Below are 23,504 nucleotides of genomic sequence, written 5' to 3'. Positions count from 1 at the left end.
CGTAAAAAAAAAACGTACATATACCATAGGAACGGTATATCAGAAAATGTTAGCATTTTTAAAACCTTGACCGCGGTAAACCTTGGCGCTGTTACATCTGAATGTAGCTACAGCCTCTCACATGACAGCAGGCAAAGGCACAGCCAATCACAATGTTCATATGTGTTTGTGGGTGGTAGGACTCAAGGAGAGAATGTGATTTAACCCTTTCCTCATGTTAATGTTTAGCTGAATTAAATTACTGGACATTTCAATAGTCAGTGGATATTGGTGGGGACATGTCTCTTGTCCATGCTAATCCTATAGCTCTGTGGGTGTGTGCAAAAGGGGTTATTTACCCACTGATGTCTGTCTGTGTGTCCTGCAGAACTCCACCGTCACCATTGAAGAGTTTCACTCCAGACTGCAGGAAGCCACAAACTTCCCTCTGAGGCCCTTCGTCATACCGTTTCTGAAGGTAAATGAACAGAAAACAAAACCAAAAATATTGATGAATAAGTAATATTGATAAATAAGAAAGTGTCATATTTAAAATAGATATTTTTAAAATATTTAATTATTAAAGACCCAAATACAGAGCAATAGTATTTTTTCTTCCCTTAACATACCAATAAAGGTACAGTTGTTCTGAAAATGTCTGAAATGTTCTGAAATGTTGATTATTTTACTGGAAAACTTTAAATTCTTATTCTTTTTACTAACTTTTTATGATGTTGTTAGGAGGCCTAAAAAACAAAACCCTGAAAGCTGAACCAAAAATATTGATAAAGTAATACAGAATTTAGTCATATAGAAAAATAAGTGTAATATATATATATATATATATATATATATATATATATATATATATATATATATATATATATATATATATATATATATATGTGTGTGTGTGTGTGTGTGTGTGTGTGTGTGTGTATATATATATATGTGTGTGTGTGTGTGTGTGTGTGTGTGTGTGTGTGTGTGTGTGTGTGTGTGTGTATATATATATATATATTTGTGTGTATGTGTGTGTGTGTGTAAATATATATATGTGTGTGTGTGTGTGTGTGTGTGTATATATAAATGTGTGTGTGTGTGTGTGTGTGCGCGTGTGTGTGTGTGAATATATATGTGTGTGTGTATATGTGTGTTTATGTGTGTGTGTGTGTGTGTGTGTGTGTGTGTGTGTGTGTGTGTGTGTGTGTGTGTGTGTGTGTGTGTGTGTGTGTGTATATACACAGTTGAAGTCAGAATTATTAGCCCCCCTGTTTATTAAGGGGGGGGGGGAGCAGAAGAGCAGATTTCTTCAGCACATTTCTAATCATAATAGTTTTAATAACTCATCTCTAATAACTGATTTATTTTATCTTTTTCATGATGACAGTAAATAATATTACACTAGATATTCTTCAAGACACTTCTATACAGCTTAAAGTGACATTTAAAGGCTTAACTAGGTTAATTAGGTTAACTAGGCAGGTTAGGGTAATTAGGCAAGTTATTGTATAATGATGGTTTGTTCTGTAGACTATCGAAAACAAAATTAGCTTAAAGGGGCTAATAATATTGACCTTAAAATGGTGTTTAAAAAATTAAAAACTGCTTTTATTCTAGCCGAAATAAAACAAATAAGACTTTCTCCAGAAGAAAAAATATTATCAGACATACTGTGAAAATTTCCTGAATCTGTGAAACATCATTTGGGAATTTTTAAAAAAGATAAAAAAAAAAGGGGGGGGGGGGGCGAATAATTCTGAATTCAATTGTATATATTGATAATATCTGATTGATGTTATGAATGTCTAGAAATATATGTAGGATGAAGCTGAATTTAACTGATATTAAAATGTCAGAGGGAAGCTTGAACATAAAAGTGGACAGTATCTAGGATTTCCTTTGGTGATTTATGGAGCAAACTGAGACTTCCGAGAATTCCAGGCGGTCGGAAGTGTGAAACACGAATATAAACCGTTGCAGGCTTTTTTACAGGCCTGCGCAGCATATGGCGAACACAGTTGTCTGACATATTTGCCTGAGAATAATACGAGAATGTGAATGACAGGCGGCATATGTGAGAGCAGGAGGAGGTTAATCATGTACAGAAATGTTTGTTGTACTAGTAATAAAAACTACGGAGGTTCTCATCCTCGTTGTATGGGTTTAGAAAACATTTAAAAGCATCAACGACAATTTTTTGGGTGTCATGTTTAATCATTTACTTGTAATGATTATCAGCAGTACTACTTTAGAAATGAAGCCTGATTCACAAATGAATCGTTCTTTTAATTGACTTTGAACTGATTCAGTCAAACCAATTAATAAATCAATAATGTCTGATTTTCAAATGAATTATTCATGTGATGCTTTCTAATTGATTTGGAATTGATTCAGTCAAACAATTCATGAATCAGTGATGCCTGGTTGTCAAACAAGTCGTTCTTTTGATGTGAATATTTTTCATTGGTTTTGAATTGATTCAGTTAAACCAGTTCATGAATCAGTGAAGCCTGGTTCACAAACAAGTCATTCTATTGTTTTGATTCTTTTAATTGGTTTTGAATTGATTCAATAAGCCAATTTATGAATCAGTGCAGGATGATTCAAAAATGAATCATTCTATTGATGTGATACTTTTTAATTGATTTGGAATTGATTCAGTCAAACCAGTTCATGAATCAATAAAGCCTGGTTCACAAATGAGTCATTCTTTTGATGTGATCTTTTTAATTGATTTTGAATTGATTCAGTTAAGCCAATTCTTGAATCAGTGAAGCCTGGTTCACAAACGAGTCATTCTATTGATTTGATTCTTTTTAGTTGGTTTTGAACTGATTCAGTTAAACCAATTTATGAATCAGCGAAGTCTGATTAAAAAATGAATCATTCTATTGATGTGATACTTTTTAATTGATTTTGAACTGATTCAGTCAAACCAGTTCATGAATCAATGAAGCCTAATTCACGAAGGAATAATTTTTTGATGTGGTACTTTTTAATTGATTTTGAACTGATTCAGTTAAACAAATTCCAGAATCATCAAACTCTGATTAAAAAATTTAATCATTCTATTGATGTGATTCTTTTTAATTGATTTTAAACTGATTCAGTTAAACCAATATATGAATCAGTGAAGACTAGAGCACAAACAAGTCATTCTATTGATTTGATTCTTTTTAATAGGTTTTGAACTGATTCAGTTAAAGTAATTCACAAATCAGCGAAGTCTGATTCAAAAATGAATCATTCTATTGATGTGATACTTTTTAATTGATTTGGAATTGATTCAGTCAAACCAATGGATCATGGAAGCCTGGTCTACAAACGAGTCATTCTATAGACTTGATTCTTTTTAATTGTTTTGAATTGATTCAGTTAAACCAATTTATAAATCAGTGAAGCATAGTTCAAAAACAAGCCATTCTATTAATGTGATTCTTTTGAATTGATTCAGTCAAATCAATTCATTAATCTGATTCACCAATGAGTCAATTTATACACGGGTTCTTTTTAATTGACTTTGACATGATTCAGATAAATCAATTCATGCATCAGTGAAGCCTGATTCACAAATGAGTGATTAATTTGATTCTTTTTAATTTACCAAGTCAAACCAATTCATGAATCAGTGAATCTTGGTTTACAAACGAGTCATCAGAGTTACGGAAATCTGATATATGGCCATATTCATTCATTCATTCATTCATTCAATTATTCGTTTTACTTTGAATTAGTCCCTTTATTTATCAGGGGTTGCCACAGCTGAATGAACTGCCAACTATTCCAGCATATGTTTTACACAGCGGATGCCCTTCCAGCTGCAACCCAGTACAAGGAAACACCCATACACACTCATTCACACCGCCAATTTAGTTCATCAATTCACCTATAGCGCATGTGTTTGGACTGTAACCCACATCAACACGGGGAGAACATGCAAACTCCACACAAAAATGCCAACTGATCCAGCCAGGGCTCGAACCAGCGACCTTCTTGCTGTGTGGCGACAGTGCTAACCACTGTGTCACCCCGTATGGCCATATAGGAACCTATATTTAAAATTATAGCTAATAATTTAAACACTTTTCGCAATATTTTATAATATATGTTGCACATATATTTTATAAGTGAAATCCAAACATGATCTTGCATGTCACATATGAAAATTCTATATATAAATATCAGATTTCTGTATTTTCCCCTTGTGTTTGCCAGATGGTTTATTCTTCACGTTCACATTAGAAATCAAACTCACATATAAGAAGTGAACGGCTGAGTCTGTCTTGTTTCTCCTCTGCGTTTCCATCCTCCTGAAGTGTTTCCATACAGAGGATTTATGGTCTATTTTGTTGAGATGTTGGTGAGAACGGCGGTCTGGAGCTGTAATATTAAGCAGAACATGCAGAGACGCTGAACAGACGCCTGGAGCGAGTCTGCTTTGAGTTTGCATGTGTGCCGAGGCTCCTCGGAGTCTGTTGAGGAACCCAGTTTTCTGACCTCTATCTACACTCTTATCTGGAAAAATGCTGAAAATGTGGTGCACAGAGATTCATTTAGAGAGCTTAGGAAAATCCCGAAGTGTGGGTTTGATTAGTGACAGTGCAGTTTAGTTGATTTTAGAGATTAGTGATACACTTTAAAAGATATATATTTGTAAATTAGCCGTTTTTGTTTGTGCTTTTGAATTGCATTTTGGTATCTTGATCTTTCATCCAACAACTTTTAACCTTGAAAAGGTTTTTGAATGAAACATTTTTAGTTTGCAGTGGTCTATTTTCTGGGTTGGTGTTGTAGATTACGTTACAGAAATCTTGTAATAAACTGCCTGAACATTTTCTGTTATTTTATCAGTGGTGGAAAGAGTACTGAAAAATCATACTCAAGTAAAAGTACCATTACTTGCCTAAAATGTAGTGCGAGTAGAGTAAAAGTACCTGTTGTAAATATTACTCAAGTATGAGTAAAAAGTAGAGCTTTCAAAGGTGTTCAAGAGTAGTGAGTATTGAGTATTACGCTGTATGCATTTACATGTAATTTGTGGATGTGTGTGTAAACGTAACATTCTGTAGTGCATCTGGTTATTGCTCAGCAGACACACAACATCATCCATTCATTCATTTTCTTTTCGGCTTAGTCCCTTTATTAATCCGGGGATGCCACAGTGGAATGAACCACCAACTTATCCAGCACATGTTTGCCCTTCCGGCTGCAACACATCTCTGGGAAACACAACATCATAAGACGTTAATATTAGGTTAGATTTAGATTGTGATGTCAGGTGACCAAAATGATTTGTTATTTTGGACAATGTTATTTTGAAGTCCAATAATGACGTCAAACGACGTTGATATTTGGTTGAATTTAGGTTGTGTTAGAAAGTGACCAAAATCCAACATCAAACCAACATCTTAAACCAACTGATGTCAAATACTGACAACCAAAATACAACATCTGATAGACGACATAGTGGTAACATCCACACAACATCATTAGACGTTAGGTTGGTATTGGACATTGAAGTCAGCCTGATGTTGGGTTTGAGCAAAATATAATTATTTTTCTTCATTTTTCATTAAGAGTTATCCTTTATTTTTTTGTAAATATGTTGTATGTGCTTTCCCTAAAGATATGCTGAATTATTCTCATTACAGTTATTTACTGGAGTATTTTGTGCGCTCTGATAATTGATATATAATACTGTAAAAAGCTGATGCGTTTACATGTAATTTGTGGATGTGTGTAAACGTAACATTCTGTAGTGCATCTAGTTATTGCCCAGCAGACACACAACATCATAAGACGTTAATTTTAGGTTAGATTTAGGTTGTGATCTCAGGTGACCAAAATTCAACATCTAGCCAGCGTCTAAGGACAATGTTATTTTGATGTTTAATGATGACGTCAAACGACGTTGATATTTGGTTGAATTTAGGTTGTTAGAAAGTGACCAAAATCCAACGTCAAGCCAACATCTTAAACCAACGTCATATTGATGTCAAATACTGACATTTATTGGTCAGGTATGGCAACCAAAATCCAATGTCTGATAGACGTCATAGTGGTAACACCACACAACATCAAGCTGGAACATCATTAGACGTTGATATTCGGTTGATTTTAGGTTGGACGTGGTACATTGACGTCAGCCTCACGTTGAGTTCTGACGTCAACCTGATTTTCATTTCCGAACAAAATGCAACGTCCCCACGACGCTAGGGTACAACGTCAATCTGACGACATGTTGACATCCTGTGCTTTCTGGGTGTTTAAGGCCATTCTGCTCATCATACAGTAAACATCTGTTATCTTCTCATCAGTAGCATGTATCTAAACAGTCTCTGGGTCAATGTGTGTAAAGATTTTAGACATCTTCTTGGACACTTTTAACGCTTCCAAACAGTTTACTGTGATTATAAATTACCCATGTCTTCAGGTTGTTCATTATGATACCTCTTTACTTCTATGTGTGATTTGATTGAACAGGAATCACAGGACTGATTTCTCTAATCTCCATAGACAAGACAAAATAAAGTAGTGATTGCATGTTGATGCAAAGTAGTGGCGCAAAAGTACCGATACTGCGCTAAAAATGTACTCAAGGGAAAGTAAAAGTACTCATTTATAAAACTACTCAGTGAATTACAGTTCCTGACAAACTACTCAATTACAGTAATGTGAGTATTTGTAATTAGTCACTTTACACCACTGCATTTTACACACTTATTTCTCTAGACATTATTTCTCAAACATTATATTATTTCATTTCCCAGTGCTGGGTTGCAGCTGGAAAGGCATCCGCTGTGTAAAACATGCTGGATAAGTTGGCGGTTCATTCCACTGTTGCAACTCCTGATTAATAAAGGGACTAAAGGTAAATGAATGAATGAATATTATTGAAAACTACTAAAATGTCAATAAAAGTCACTTTGTTAAACTGTAGAGTTGAATATTCAACATCAAAAGTGGACAGAGATCAACATCCCATAATGCAATTCATTCATTCATTCATTTCCTTTTCGGCTTACTCCCTTTATTAATCTGGAGCCACAGCGGAATGAACCGCCAACTTATCCAGCACATGTTTTACAAAGCGGATGCCCTTCCAGCTGCAACCCATCTCTGGGAAACATCCATACACACTCATTCACACACATACATACACCATGGACAATTTACCAATTCACCTGTACTGCATATATTTGGACTGTGGGGGAAACCGGAGCACCCGGAGGAAACCCACGCGAACGCAGGGAGAACATGCAAACTCCACATAGAAACGCTAACTGACTCAGCCGAGGCTCAAACCAGCGACCATCTTGCTGTGAGGCGACAGCACTACTTATTGCGCCGCCCTAATGCAATTAACAACCACGAATAAATGGAAAACATATGTTGGAATAGTTGGCGGTTCATTCCACTGTGGTGACCCCTGATAAATCTGGGACTAAGCTGAAGGAAGGAAACATTATATTTATAAAATAATGAACTATATTAACAGATTATTCTGATTGTGTGTTTCTCCATACAGGCCAACCTGCCTTTACTGCAGCGGGAGCTTCTGCACTGCGCTCGGGCCGCCAAACAGACCCCAGCGCAGTATCTGTCCCAACATGAGCATCTTCTGCTCAGCACCACCGTCCCGTCACCAGCAGACTCCAGCGAACTCCTGCTCGAGCCCAGCGACAGCAAACGACACAGTCCCAACAGGTACACACAAACACACACACACACACAAGCTGCGGGCTTACTGTAAAATTACCATAAAGCAAGAATCACAGATAAGAATATTCGAAGAATGTTTGGCTGATAGTTCAGTTATAAGAATAATTACAATTTATAAAAGTAACTTTAAATAAGGGGCGACGCGGTGGCACAGTGGGTAGCACGATCACCTCACAGCAAGAAGGTCACTGATTTGAGCCTCAGCCGGGTCAGTTGGCATTTCAGTGTGGAGTTTGCATGTTCTCCCCATGTTGGTGTGGGTTTCCTCCGGGTGCTTCGGTTTCCCCCATAAGTCCGAAGACATGTGGTATAGGTGAATTGGGTATGCTAAAAATTGACTGTAGTGTATGTGTGTGTGGGTGAGTGTGTATGGATGTTTCCCAGTGATGGGTTGCAGCTGGAAGGGCATCTGCTGCGTAAAACATATGCTGGAATAGTTGGCGGTTCATTCCGCTGTGGCTCCAGATTAATAAAGGGAGTAAGCCGAAAAGGAAATTAATGAATGAACTTTAAGTAAGTGTGATTATAAACAATACAATTAATTAATTTTTACCATTAGAGGCTGGATTTAATCACACACTGTTGACACACAACTGTATTTAAATCCCTTATAAAAGTGATTTTTTTTAAAGCTCCCCTTTAAAGTGACTTCATAAAGTACCCTGCTATTTTCATGTACAGTGTTTAAGGGATTTGTAATATTGTATTATTCCTCCAGGAGTAAAGAGAATGGTTTTCACGATCGTCCTCCCGCCTCTCTGGAGCCTCCAGCCAAACGAATCTGCACCATAAGCCCCGCCCCCAGACACAGCCCCGCCCACCCGCTGCAGCTCCCCACCCAGATCCACCCGACTCCACCCCCTCTGCAGCACTACGCCCTGGAGGACATCAGCAGTGCTCAGCTGTACAGAGAACCACAGCGCATCCTGGAGCTGAAGGAGCGCCCGCGACTTACAGGTACACACACTCACGCGTACACATACACACCCATACATACTCTACTACTGAAGAAGCACCTTCAACTCATTGGTACACACACACATAAACAAAAATACACATATACACACACACAAACATACACACACACACACACACATCTGCACAGACATAAGCGCCACAAACACACACACACATATTAGATTAGCAGAGACATGACAGCCACACACACACACAAACACACACATACACACCCATACATACACTACTGCTGAAGAAGCGCCTTTGACTCACTGGTACACACTCACACATATACACAAATACACACACACACACACACACACACACACATACATATACACATAACGCACTCAACTCACTAGTACACACACACACACACACACACACACACACACTACAACAGGAGTGCCTTCGACTCACTGGAACACATACACACACATACATATATCGCCCTCAACTCACTAGTACACACACACAGACAAATACACACGCACACACAAAAACAACACACACACACACACACACAAACACACACGTACCCTATTAATGAAGATGTGTCCATGACTTACAGGTACACACAGCCCACAGTTCAGTTATTATATCATGAGCAACCAAACACAACTCGCAGAGGGCGGAAACTAGGCTAATATAGGACTGTCAATCATTAGCAGTGGGCAGGGCTTAAACAATGTGACATCACATTGCTTATAAAACCAGAACTGCTTGTCTAATGAGACTTGACTCAACGTGACATTTGATTTAATGTGGATTAGAGAATAAGGCGTGGGTGGATTATTATCAGTATAGAGATGCCAACACACACTTATGCCCAGACACCACGCAATAGTGAATCTTACATAACATGTGTGTCCTTTATAACACACTTGTCTGCTGTTGTGTTCAGGCAGTAACGGAGGCTACCGAGAGGAACCTGTAGACCACAGACTGACGGAGAGGGAGTGGGCTGAGGAATGGAGACATCTGGATCATGTAAGTCTACGCTTATGGAAAATCTGCCAATACCAGGCTACCTCTTGTCAGTCTACCTCTACACTCAAAAAAAACAAACGTTGGGTTATTTATTTAACCCAGTGGTTGAGTTAAAAATATTTAGTGCTTTGTTGGGTTATTTTTTAACCTTTATTGTGTTATTTATTAATAACTCAACCAGTTGGGTTAAATATTTGGTGCTTTGTTGGGTTATTTTTAGCCTTTGTTTGGTTATTTATTTAATAACTCAACCAGTTGGGTTAAACTTTTGGAATAAAAAATCGTAAGTAATGTTGTATTTGCATTATAAAGTTTATTTAAGGTCTTAACCAGGGGCGGATTTAACCAATAAGCAAGGTAAGCGGCCGCTTAGGGAAATCTGGGGGCCCTAATACATATCTAGAAGTATAAATGAGGGCGATGTGGTGGTGTAGTGGATAGCACGACTGCCTCGCATGAAGAAGGTCGCTAGTTTGAGCCTTGGCTGGGTCAGTTGGCATTTCTGTGTGGAGTTTGCATGTTCTCCCCGCGTTGGCGTGGGTTTCCTCCGGGTGCTCCGGTTCCCCCCACAAGTCCAAAGACATGCAGTATAGGGGAATTGGGTAAGCTAAAATGAGTGTGTATGGATGTTTCCCAGTATTGAGTTGCAGCTGGAAGGGCATTCGCTGTGTAAAACATATTCTGGATAAATTGGCGGTTCATTCCACTGTGGTGACCCCCAGATTAGTAAAGGGATTAAGCCAAAAAGAAAATATATGAATGAATGAAAGTATAAATTAGACCTATAAACTATATATCACATCGTTTTCTACCATATTTTGTATGGTGAGAGTTAAACGAATACAACTTTAACGTAATTAAATATTATTTAATATACAATCAAATACAATATTATTATTGTAATGTTATGTAATAATAAATAAAATGTCCATTATGGAGCAGTCCAGCAGTCAAATTTATTTAAAAAAATATACGTATTATTTTTAGTTATAAATTCATTCATTCATTTTCTTTTCGGCTTAGTCCCTTTATTAATCTGGGGTCGCCACAGCGGAATGAACCGCCAACTTATCCAGCATTTGTTTTATGCAGCGGATGTCCTTCCAGCTGCAACCCATCACTGGGAAACACATACACACTTATTCACACACACATACACTACGGACAATTTAGCTTACCCAATTCACCTGTACCGCATGTCTTTGGACTGTGGGGGAAACCGGAGCACCCGGAGGAAACCCACGCGAACGCAGGGAGAACACATAGAAACGCCAACTGACCCAGCCGAGGCTCGAACCAGCGACCTTCTTCCTGTATGGCGACAGCTATACCTACTGTGCCACTGCATCGCCTAGTTGTTTATTCATTTTTGGAAAACTAATCATTTGAAATGTAGAGCTTGCATTAATTTAAAATGTCGAAAAGAAGATGGAGTGATATAAAAAAGACAGCAATATGAATTAATATTAAATAAAAGTAGAAAGGGTGCATTTCAAGACCTGAGCCCTTTGGCTGGAATTGCTTAGGGCCCCAAAATCACAAAATCCGATATTCCGATATCCGGATATCCGATATCGATATCCGATATATGAGATATTCGGCTGTTATTCTTACCTTTAGGACCCAGGGGAGACATTAACCCAATAATGATAATAATAATTTATTACAGCCACTTTTTGGCAAAATAACCCAACAAAATATTTATTTTTGTAATCCAAAATGTTGGGTTAACCTTAACAACTCAATGGATTGGGTTAAAATAACCCAACAGCAGGTTGGTGCCTAAACGACCCATCATTGGGTTACCTGTTGGGTTATTATTAAACCCAACTGTTTTGAGTACATATGACAACTAAAGTAACATCTTTATTTGACTGTTTACATTTAATCAGTTATTATTGTCATAGTTCATTTTGAATCAGGATCTGTTGTGAGATTGGTCTCGTGTGCTGAGGTCTTCTGTGGTCTGGTTGAAGGTGCTGAACTGTATTGTGGATATGGTGGAGAAGACGAGGCGTTCGGTCAGTGTCCTGCGCCGCTGTCAGGAGTCCGACCGAGAGGAGCTCAATTTCTGGCGGCGTCGCTCAAACCCACACGACGAGGGACGCAAAAACGGGAACACATCCGCAAACATCCCCTTCAGCAAAACACACAGCCCTCTGTCAGCAGAAGGAGTCAATGCAGGTCAGTCAGACCACTTCAACTTTGACCTTTTGTTGTTGTTGCTAATCTTTCATAACACAGCTAAACCGTGTTAAATGGTTGCTAAGACTTAGTGCTCTTTTTAAAGATCTAGGCGCAAAGTCTAAAGCGCATGGTGCAAAAGCATTAAGGGCGTGTCCGTATCCACTTTTACTATTTTAAGGATGATAAAATATGCTCTGCGCCCCGGTGCATGGTCTAACAGGGTTGAGCTTATCTCCTTAATGAGTTATGGGTGTGTTTTGAGAATAAACCAATCAGAGTCTCATCTCTCATTCCCTTTAAGAGTCAGTTGCATTGCGCCATGGTGCATTTGCTATTTACATGACGGACTTTGTAAGTGGAAAAACTGAACGCTTCACTAGCGAGAAAACAGCATCTGCAGCATGAGGATAAAGAACGAGCCTCCTCCATTCAGCCTCTTTACCTTACTCTTTACTTTACTCCTTTACTTTGGGGGAGTAAGGAAACGGTGCAAACTCACTCCACTGAACACATCCATTAGCCTACATATTTAATTTTGTTTGTTAAGCGCAAAGATTTGTGTCAAAACTATTTCTAAATTCAGTTCTAATTTCAGGCAAAGGAACAAATGAACAATAATAACAAAGTGTGGTCAAAACACGGAGTTATATCCAAACACACGTGCTGTTCTTATGCCCCGTATGGTCTAAAACCTGACAGGTGGACAAATCTAAGCTTGTTTTTATTAAAACAAATATAAATATGCAGATAATAAATAATATCGCTAATAATAATACATAATATAATATGAAATAATACAGCTTCCAGCCTCCGGCGCCTAGACTGCAGCTCTGCACAAGACGTTTGGCCAGAGGAGAAATGGTCGTGTCCATCTGAGCCTGGTTCCCTCTAGGTTTTTTAATTCTTCACTTTCACCAATTGGTGAAGTTTTTTCCTCGCCGCTGTCGCCACTGGCTTGCATTGATGGATTTGCTCTTCAGTGTTTGGACTCTCAGTAGTGATTATTAAACCACACTGAACTGAGCTGAACTAAACTAAACTGAACTGAACTGAACTGAACTTAAACTCTAAAAACTGAGCTACACTGTTTCAATTTACTATGATTTCAAGAGTTCACACTTAGCTGATGATTCATCAAAAGCTTCTTTGGCATGCTGGCCCGGGAGAGAGCCCCGAGCTCAAGGGATCTTCGAGCCCGGGGCTTCCTCCCGTTTGCAGAGAGAGAGGGGAGCCTGAGCTCTGTGAATCTCAGAACTCCCCGTCTGCAGTAGCTAAGGGAACACGTGAGGAAAAAAGGGGGCTAGACAAATGCTTGATTGTTATGCATAATGTATATATTTGGATGGTGGGAGGAAACCGGAGAACCCGGGGAAAACCCACACGGACACGGGGAGAACATACAAACTCCTCACAGAAACACCTACCGACCTGGCAGGACCAGGGCTGGCAGTGTTCTTGCTGTGGGGCTAACAGTGCTAACCACTGGGCCTCCGTGCCGCCCGATCTATAGTGAAGGAGGAGAATGGGGAGGAAGGGGGGTTTCTTCCAAACGAAGATAAAGTGGACTGAAGACTGTGGTTATTTATAGTAGCTTATGGCTCATATGATTGGATGATACTAATTAGCTTAATATGAGACCGGCTGTGATAAATCATAAGCACGTGATCCTCTCGAAATTAGTTTATGAATAAACCCCTCATTTTATGTGAAGCAGCTTTGACGCAATCTACATTGTAAAAGCGCTATACAAATAAAGCTGAATTGAATAATAACATTATCCTCCGAGGGCTTGAGTGTCCACATATGTGGACAGCACATTTTAGCTCTTAAGTGGCTATTTAAAATACTCTGAAATGTCCCAAACCCTATTTTTAAGGGGGTACTCACACTATGTAAAGTTGTTTTGACCAGGGGCAAAGCACGTTTGTCCCCCCTCCCGTCTCCCCCGATGGCCCGCACTCACATTACATTCGGGCCTGGGCACGCTTACGTCATCGATGATGCGCTGTTCAGTAGAAAAGCGCTCTCGCTCAGCACAGTGGACATTTCGTGATGTTTTATAAACAAATTTCGGGAGGACCACGCGCAGAAGTTTCAGTATCAAATACGTCATTGACAATTATTCTATTATCCAATCAGTTCTTGACCAAACCCCTATTTATACCAAAGCTGTCTTACCTGCAGCATCTCACGACTTTAGCATCCACCACCCCGTCACCTCACCTCTTAAGCATTACAATCCCGGGGGGAGCTAGATACTTGACTCGAATCCCAATTCCTCTCTGTTTCCTGATAAGAGGAATAACTCGAGTTTGGGTGTCTTCCCCGAGCTCAGAGCCCTCTCCCCGGACAGCACGCCAAATACGCTTTATTCTGAAACTATTGCAAGTGTGAACTCGTTAATCTAGTTATATTGTTTTAGTCGTTTGATATGCAGTGACACGCAGTCAAATATTTCGCCGAACAGATCCGCCACGTTTGACGCTCATAAACAGTCATAAAGTCCTCGTGCTGCAGGAATTAGGAGGTTTGCTGAAGGCGCTTTTCTATGTTAAAAAAGCATTAAAAAACAGTCAGGAAAAAGTGTTTTATGTAAATTCGGTCCACATATATGGACATCATTTTTCTCTAAAAGTACATCATATCAAAAGATGATACCTACCCTGCTGAAAAAAAAACAGCTTAAACCAGCCTAGGCTGGTTGGCTGGTTTTAGCTAGTCGACCAGCCTGGTTTTAGAGGGGTTTTGGCCATTTAGCTGGTCAGGCTGGAAAATGACCAGCTAAAACCAGCTTGACCAGCCTAGATAGGCTGGGAGCCCAGCCAAAACCAGATATGTCCAGCTTAAACCAGGCTGGTAAAGCTGGTTTTAGCTGGATTTAGCTGGTCATTTTCCAGCCTAACCAGCTAAGACCAAGCTGGAAATGGCTGGAAACCAGCCTGGAAATGGCCAAAACCCCTCTAAAACCAGGTTGGTCAACCAGCTAAAACCAGCCAACCAGCCTAGGCTGGTTTAAGCTGGATTTTTCAGCAGGGTAGATTTTAATTAAATTCCAATAAGCCCAATTAGGAAAGAGAAATAAAGAAAATCATGTAAAAAACACCTGTGGAACAGTGCCAGTCTGTAGATCAACTTGTACTGGGGCGCACAAGAAATGATTAATTATTTGTCCGAACGATCTTTCATTTTGAAAAATGACCATCGTCTCTTGGTTATATCTCAGTCACTTGAGTGCCAAAATTTAACCCACAAGCTAGCAAAATGAGTAAGAACGACCCACGAACTAATGTTAAGCAATGGATCCGCAACCCATTTGTCAACAAATCAGGTGAATCCAGTGCAAGAAGATCAACTGCTGGAGATCGCAAATGACGGCGGCCTTGTTCACATATCGCATCTGTTCCACAGACAAGTTACATATTTCCAATAGAGGTGCGCTGTTTGCGCACGCATATTGGGAGTGACGCGCTCACGTTTTCTAGGAGCACCCAGTTGAAAACATCAACTTTTTACAATGTCGCGAGTCACGTGACAAGAGCTGACCAATCAGCTTCAAAGTTTGTATGGTAAATACACATTTCAGTAGGCTAATTAGACAAACACAGAACACCCAAACACTGGAGTGCTTTATCATTTTCACCATAAATAAGACTTGTATCAGAGTTGCAGCAGTTGTTTTGTCAGTTAGTCATCCTCTGAGAAAGTGGTTCATGGTCGCCTACCAATCTATGTACAGTGAACACCACCCATTGGTCGCGATTAAGTGGTCTGCTGTGATAAAAAGGTTGGGGGACCGCTGTTGTAGACTTTTAAAGTTCCCCCTAGTGGTGTTGATGGTCAACTACAGTACTAACATCACCTAGATATTCTCAGGCTCTTAACAGACTCGTGTGTGTGTGTGTGTGTGGGTGCGCGCCTGCTGATGGAGCAGGTGTTGTGTATTTGAGTCCAATCTGAAAGAATGTGGTCTGAAGCGCGAGTTCTGGCTGTGTTCCTCATCTCCATCTGTGAGCAAACACTGGCCAAAACTCTCCTTCAGCTCATGTCTCTGCTAATGTAACGTGTGTGTTTGTATGTGTATGTGTGGCGGTCATGTCTCTGCTATTGTAACGTGTGTGTTTGTTTGTGTATGTGTGGCGTTCATGTCTCTGCTATTGTAGCGTGTGTGTTTGTATGTGTATGTGTGGCGTTCATGTCTCTGCTAATGTAACGTGTGTGTTTGTATGTGTAGTGTGGCGGTCATGTCTCAGCTATTGTAACGTGTGTGTTTGTATGTGTATGTGTGGCGTTCATGTCTCTGCTATTGTAACGTGTGTGTTTGTATGTGTAGTGTGGCGGTCATGTCTCAGCTATTGTAACGTGTGTGTTTGTATGTGTAGTGTGGCGGTCATGTCTCTGCTATTGTAACGTGTGTGTTTGTATGTGTATGTGTGGCGTTCATGTCTCAGCTATTGTAACGTGTGTGTTTGTATGTGTAGTGTGGCGGTCATGTCTCTGCTATTGTAACGTGTGTGTTTGTATGTGTATGTGTGGCGTTCATGTCTCAGCTATTGTAACGTGTGTGTTTGTATGTGTAGTGTGGCGGTCATGTCTCTGCTATTGTAACGTGTGTGTTTGTATGTGTATGTGTGGCGTTCATGTCTCTGCTATTGTAACGTGTGTGTTTGTATGTGTAGTGTGGCGGTCATGTCTCTGCTATTGTAACGTGTGTGTTTGTATGTGTAGTGTGGCGGTCATGTCTCTGCTATTGTAACGTGTGTGTTTGTTTGTGTATGTGTGGCGTTCATGTCTCTGCTATTGTAACGTGTGTGTTTGTATGTGTAGTGTGGCGGTCATGTCTCTGCTATTGTAACGTGTGTGTTTGTATGTGTATGTGTGGCGGTCATGTCTCAGCTATTGTAACGTGTGTGTTTGTATGTGTATGTGTGGCGGTCATGTCTCTGCTATTGTAACGTGTGTGTTTGTTTGTGTATGTGTGGCGTTCATGTCTCTGCTATTGTAACGTGTGTGTTTGTATGTGTATGTGTGGCGGTCATGTCTCTGCTATTGTAACGTGTGTGTTTGTATGTGTAGTGTGGCGGTCATGTCTCTGCTATTGTAACGTGTGTGTTTGTATGTGTATGTGTGGCGGTCATGTCTCTGCTATTGTAACGTGTGTGTTTGTATGTGTAGTGTGGCGGTCATGTCTCTGCTATTGTAACGTGTGTGTTTGTATGTGTATGTGTGGCGGTCATGTCTCTGCTATTGTAGCGTGTGTGTTTGGCAGTCATGTCTCTGTCTTCATGACTTCACGTCTTCAACTTGTGCCTCTGCTAATATAATGTTTTTTGGTATCTCTGCTAACGTAACACTCATATTTGTGCCATTTCGCTCACATCTCTGCTAATATATTGTGTGTTTGTGTTGATCTTCGGTCATTGCTAATGTTTTTATGGTGTTCTGCTAATGTAAAGTGTGTGTTTGTACCATCCGGCTTGCGTCTCTGCTTATGTAGCGTGTGTGTTTTTGTGTTTCCTGCAGACTCTCCGAGGGACGTTCCCCTGCGCGCCTCCTCTGGATACGTGCCTGATGAGATCTGGAGGAAAGCCGGTGAGGGCAGAGACCCAGATGCACCCTGGGAAACCTGTTTTCTCCTCCACCACCTGTTCCTTATGCACATTTCTCATTAATCACACTTTCACACGTCAAATCAGCTCACAGCATGCATAAAACTGATTTATTTATAGATATTATTTCTAGAACTCTTACACATATATATATATAGTCGGTGTTTCTGTGTGGAGTTTGCATGTTCTCTCCGTGTTTGCGTGGGGTTTTCTCCGGGTGCTCCGGTTTCCCCCACAAATCCAAACACATGTGGTATAGGTGATTTGGGTAGGCTAAATTGTCAGTAGTGAATGTGTGTATGGGTGATTCCCAGTAATGGGTTGCAGCTGAAAGGGTATCCGCTGCGTTAAAAATATGCTGGATAAGTTGGCAGTTCATTCCGCTGTGGTGACCCCAGATTAATAAAGGGACTAAGCTGAAAGAAAATGAATGAATGAATATATATATATATATATACTGTATACAGTGCGTCTGGAAAGTATTGATACGCTTCACTTATTCCACATTTGTTTATGTTACAGCCTTATTCCAAAAGTGGATTAAATAATTTATTTCCTCAACATTCTACACACAATCCCCCATAATGACAATTTAAAAGAGTTTTTGAAATTGTTGCAAATTTATTACAAATAAAAAAGCTGAAAAATCACAATGCATTTATGCTTTAAAACAGATTCATGGTAGAAAACAGGAAAGTAATGCAGAAAATTATGCACACAGCTTAAAATATGAGACATATTTTGGTCTTAAGCAGCTCTAAAAAGACAATATGGTAATTCAGATTCATTCATTCATTTTCCTTTGGCTTAGTCTCTTATTTATTAGAGGCCACCACAGCGGAATGAACCGCCAACTTATACAACATTTGTTCTACACAGCGAATGCCCTTCCAGCTGCAACCCAGTACTGGGAAACATCCATACACACTCATTTACAGTACACTCATACACTACGGCCAATTTAGTTTAATCAAGTCCCCTTTAGCACATGTGTTTGGACTGTGGGGGAAACCGGAGCACCCGGAGGAAACCCACACTAACAAGGGGAGAACATGCAAACTCCATACAGAAATGCCAACTGGCCCAGACCTTCTTGCTGTAAGGCGACAGCACTAACCACTGAGTCACCATGTCGCCCTACTGCATTTATATATATATATATATATATATATATATATATATATATATATATATATATATATATATATATATATATATATATATATATATATATATATATAAACATTATATATGTATATATACCCTCAAATTTTGTTTTCTTTTTCAAATATTTCCCAAATGATGTTTATCAGAGCAAGGAATTTTTCACAGTATTTTCTATAATATTTTTTTCTTCTGAAGAAAGTCTTATTTGTTTATTTTGGCTAGAATTTTTTATAATTTTTAATATTTTTGAAGCCATTTTAAGGTCAGTATTCTTAGCCCCCTTGAGCTGTATTTAAGCTGTATTGTCTACAGCAGTGATTTTCAACCACTGTGCCGCGGCACACTAGTGTGCCGTGAGAGATCGTCAAGTGTGACGTGAGAAATTATCCAATGTCACTTTTTTTCAATTTTAAATTTTATAAAACATTTATTAATCATTTTCTGCAAATATTATGTCATTGTCCGGTGTCTGTGCTGTAAAGACTGGGAGGGTAATTTAATATTCGTTCGTGTGGCGACACGTAGCTGATTGCCTCGTTCCTCCGAGAGACTTAATGATGCACTTGAGAGGTCGTGGTGACAGTCATGGAGAAGTTTTTAAAAAGGACAACTGCAAACTCCGATTTGGGCTCTGTACAAGATTCTGACCCGGATGAAGGCCCTAGTATGAGTGGTGGGAAAAAGAAAGCAAAGACGGTGAGCTCAAGGCAATATAGTGAAAGCTATCTTTCGTATGAAAGATTTCAGGTTTCACACTGACTGAGTATAAATAAATTAAGAAATTATTTTGTAATTAAATATACTGTTCAGAGTGTCATTTTATAACATTTTTGGTTAGTGGTGTGCCGCAAAATTTTTCCAATGTAAAAAACGTGCCCTGGTTCAAGAAAGGTTCAAAAACACTGGTCTACAGAACAAACCGCTGTCATGCAATGACTTTTGAATAATTTTAGTAAATAACTAATTACCCTAATTAACCTAGTTAAGCCTTTAAATGTCACCATACACTGAATACTAGTATCTTGAAGAATATCTAGTCTAATATTATGTACTGTCATCATGGCAAAGATAAAAGAAAATATTAGACAGTTATAAACAGTTATTAGAAATGAGTTATTAAAACTTACTTTCAGAAATGTGTTCTCCGTTAAACTGAAATTGGGGGAAAAATATATATACAGGGGGCTAATAATTCTGACTTCAACTGTGTGTGTGTATGTGGAAATCCTGCTGAATATGAATGCGTTTGTTTGTTTCCGGCAGAGGAGGCAGTAAATGAGGTGAAGCGTCAGGCGATGGATGAGGTTCAGAAAGCCGTGGCTGAAGCTGAACAGAAAGCCTTCGAGATGATCACAGCCGAGAGAGCAAAGATGGAGAAAACCCTCGCTGAAGCCAAGAGGAAGGCCACCGAAGACGCCATACAGGTCATCAATGAGCAGGAGGACTCCAGCGAGGTCAGAATCAACACTAACATTTTCACTAACCACACACTGACCAAATCAAGCTTACTTTTAAATCTGTTTTATTACTTATTTTACAAGATGCTAGTATTCAGCTCAAGTTAATTAGGTTAACTACGGACATTTAGGTTAAATAGGCAAGTCATTGGACAACAGTGTTTTGTTCTGTAGCCAATTGGGAAAAAAGGCGCTGAGTGTTCATTTTGGACTCTTTGACAGCATAAAACATCATAATATGCGTGCAGATATTTCAGAAACATGCTGGATGAACATATTTGCTGATCTGAAAAACGATACTGGAGTCAGATATTCTGCTTTGAGAATGTTTCATTACTCCAGGTTGCCTTGATGGAAAAAAAACTGCATATTTTTTTTTATTTCATGAAGTCATAAAGTCTATGCGGACGCAAGCAGAAATATGTCCTCTGGAGGGCAGCAGTTTCAGATTCAGAGTTTTAAAAATATAACTATTACAAATGTAATCTTAAGCTGATCCGCTTACAGTGTACGGTTCGGTCTTTAGGCACACTTGTGTTGTGTTGGTGTCATCGATCTGGCAACCTGCATTTACATCACGTCAGAGGAGAGAACAAACAACTCTCCAATATTATGAATTTATAAATAATGAGTCAAAATGAAGTGAGTTTTACCTTAAACAAGTTAAATAATCTGCCAATGAGGCGAGCTAAATTATATTGTTTGTAATCTTGCTTAATTTAGCTTAATTTAACTTAATTTTGACATTATTTCTGAAAACAAACTTACATTTTTTGCTTGTTTAGTAAATGCTTCTTGATATAAGAATTTTTAGATATTCACACTACATCGGAGACATGAAACTCTAAGTCAGTAAGTAAATTTTGCAGTGTATGCAGTCTTATAATAAATAATAGCGTCTGAAGAATAGCTATGACATCTTCAAGAGAAATTTCCAATATTAAATAAGTATTAAAGTACAGTTGAAGTCAATATTATTCGACCTCCTCTGATTATTTTTATCCTTTTGTCAATATTTCCTAAATGATGAGGAATTTTTCACAGTATTTCCTATAATATTTTTTCTTCTGGAGAAAGTCTTACTTGTTTTATTTCAGCTAGAATAACAGCAGTTGTTAATTGTTTTAAACAATTTAAGGTCAATATTATTAGCCCCCTTAAGCAATATTTCTTTTGGATTGTCTAAATGTCACAGCTGAATACTAATGTCTTGAAAAATATCGTCAAATATTATGTACCATCATCATGGCACAGATAAAAGAAATCAGAAATTACTTAATGTTTAGAGATGTGCTGAAAAAAATCTTCACTCTGTTAAACAGAAATTGGGGAATAAACTATATGGGGGCTAATAATTCTGACTTTAACTGTATGTAATAAAATACTAACAGTAATGTCACTGACGTGTGTTTTTCTCAGTGCTGCTGGAACTGTGGTCGTAAAGCGAGCGAGACGTGCAGCGGCTGTAACGCGGCCCGATACTGCGGCTCCTTCTGTCAGCATAAAGACTGGGAGCGACACCATCTGATCTGCAGCCCCGGCCTCCAGAACCAGCCCAAAACCATGAGCCGCAGCCAAGCCAAAACCCCCATCCCGAGCCCCAGCCTGGAGAAGAACAGCTCCAGAGCCTCCACACCGTCCACACCCGCGTCCGCATCCACGCCGGACACCAGCGCACACTAAAACACAAGGAGATATATCTGAAAGCAAACAATAGCACACTAAACTGACGATGGATCAGACGGGAGATGGAGTTTGCTCACTTTTCAGACGCTGTTTTATTTGGTGCAAGAACTCCTGGAGATTCAATCTACCGCACAAAAAAAAAAAAAATGTCAGTGTTTTGTGAGAGATGTTGTTGTGTGTGTGTGTGTGTGTGTGTGTGTGTGTGAGGGATTGTTTCTGTAAATACAATATCAGAGCAATATAAAAAACAAAACAAAAGTGATGGATTCACCAAAGCTGTCGATGCTGTGACATGTTTATCATTACTATATGACAATAATATCAGAGTTCAGATGGACAATGAGTGTGGTAACCAGTATAGAAATCTGATACGTGGACATATACAGTATATACATCGGCCACTTTATTAGGTACAACTTACGAGTACCGGGTTGAAATCACAGCAGAAATGGAGACTCATCAGACCAGGCAACGTTTCTCCAATCTTCTATTGTCCAGTTTTGGTGAGCCTGTGTGAATTGTAGCCTCAGTTTCCTGTTCTTAGCTGACAGGAGCGGCACTCGGTGTGGTCTTCTGCTGCTGTAGCCCATCCGCCTCAAGGTTGGACGTGTTGTGTGTTCAGAGATGCTCTTCTGCAGACCTCAGTTGTAACGAGTGCTTATTTGAGTTACTGTTGCCTTTCTATCAGCTGGAACCAGTCTGGCCATTCTCCTCTGACCTCTGGCATCAACAAGGCATTTGCGCCCACAGAACTGCCGCTCACTGGATATTTCCTCTTTGTCGGACCATTCTCTGAAAATCCTAGAGATGGTTGTGCATGAAAATCCCAGTAGATCAGCAGTTTCTGAAATACTCAGACCAGCCCGTCTGGCACCAACAACCATGCCACGTTCAAAGTGACTTAAATCCCCTTTCTTCCCCATTCTGATGCTCAGTTTGAACTGCAGCAGATCCTCCTGACCATGTCTACATGCCTAAATGCAGTGAGCTGCTGCCATGTGATTGGCTGATTAGAAATCTGCGTTAACCAGCAGTTGGACAGGTGTACCTAATAAAGTGGCCAGTGTGTGTATATTCTAATTACATATATTATATATAACTTTATGTTTGTATTTAATATATAAGTATATAAATTATATGTAAAATGCAACATATTTCTTCAAATTATTGCAGAAAAATGGCTATTTACATAATAAATATGTACTATGAACTATAGTTATATTCATTCATTCATTCATTTTCATTTCAGCTTAGTCCCTTAATTAATCTGGGGTTGCCACAGCGGAATGAACTGCCAACTTATCCAGGATATGTTCTACACAGCGGATGCCCTTCCAGCTGCAACCCATCACTGGGAAATATAGTTAACTAATAATTTATAATAAATAGTGTAGTATACTATAGTATACTATATTATATACCCTATAGTTGTCAAACTACATTATTGGGTCATTTCCCATTGTCTTATACCAAGCTGTTTTTAGTTGTTAATTCAAGTACATTACTGTGTTATGGATCAAAAACACTGTAGTATTTATTACAAATTACTATAGTGTTTTTTTCAATCAATGAAATTACAAATATGTAAACAAATAGCTCATTTATTTAAACGTATATATTTGCAATTCAAGTGGTTGGGGAGAAAAGATATATATATATATATATATATATATATATATATATATATATATTATAGGTGACACGGTGGCTTAGTGGTTAGCACTGTCGTCTCACAGCAAGAAGGTCGCTG

General features: G+C 39.0%; 1 protein-coding gene across 2 annotated transcripts in view; it reads left to right on the top strand.

The window, feature by feature from the left end:
- Positions 1 to 22,969, top strand: part of cbfa2t2 (CBFA2/RUNX1 partner transcriptional co-repressor 2) — a 91,818-nt gene extending 68,849 nt beyond the window's left edge. For both annotated transcript variants that reach the window (XM_056460638.1, XM_056460639.1), the window contains exons 4-11: positions 368 to 457; positions 7,511 to 7,689; positions 8,423 to 8,661; positions 9,566 to 9,651; positions 11,628 to 11,835; positions 17,359 to 17,427; positions 19,875 to 20,065; positions 21,488 to 22,969. In XM_056460638.1, coding sequence (XP_056316613.1) covers positions 368 to 457; positions 7,511 to 7,689; positions 8,423 to 8,661; positions 9,566 to 9,651; positions 11,628 to 11,835; positions 17,359 to 17,427; positions 19,875 to 20,065; positions 21,488 to 21,751 — 1,326 coding nt within the window. In that variant the 3' untranslated portion in view covers positions 21,752 to 22,969. The remainder of the gene's footprint in view (positions 1 to 367; positions 458 to 7,510; positions 7,690 to 8,422; positions 8,662 to 9,565; positions 9,652 to 11,627; positions 11,836 to 17,358; positions 17,428 to 19,874; positions 20,066 to 21,487) is intronic.
- The last annotated feature ends 535 nt before the right edge of the window (positions 22,970 to 23,504 follow it).

The sequence above is a fragment of the Danio aesculapii genome, chromosome 6, assembly GCF_903798145.1.
Source record: "Danio aesculapii chromosome 6, fDanAes4.1, whole genome shotgun sequence".
Classification (NCBI taxonomy): Eukaryota; Metazoa; Chordata; class Actinopteri; order Cypriniformes; family Danionidae; genus Danio; species Danio aesculapii.
Note: the sequence above shows the minus strand (reverse complement) of the source record. Positions and strands in the feature narration are given on the sequence as shown.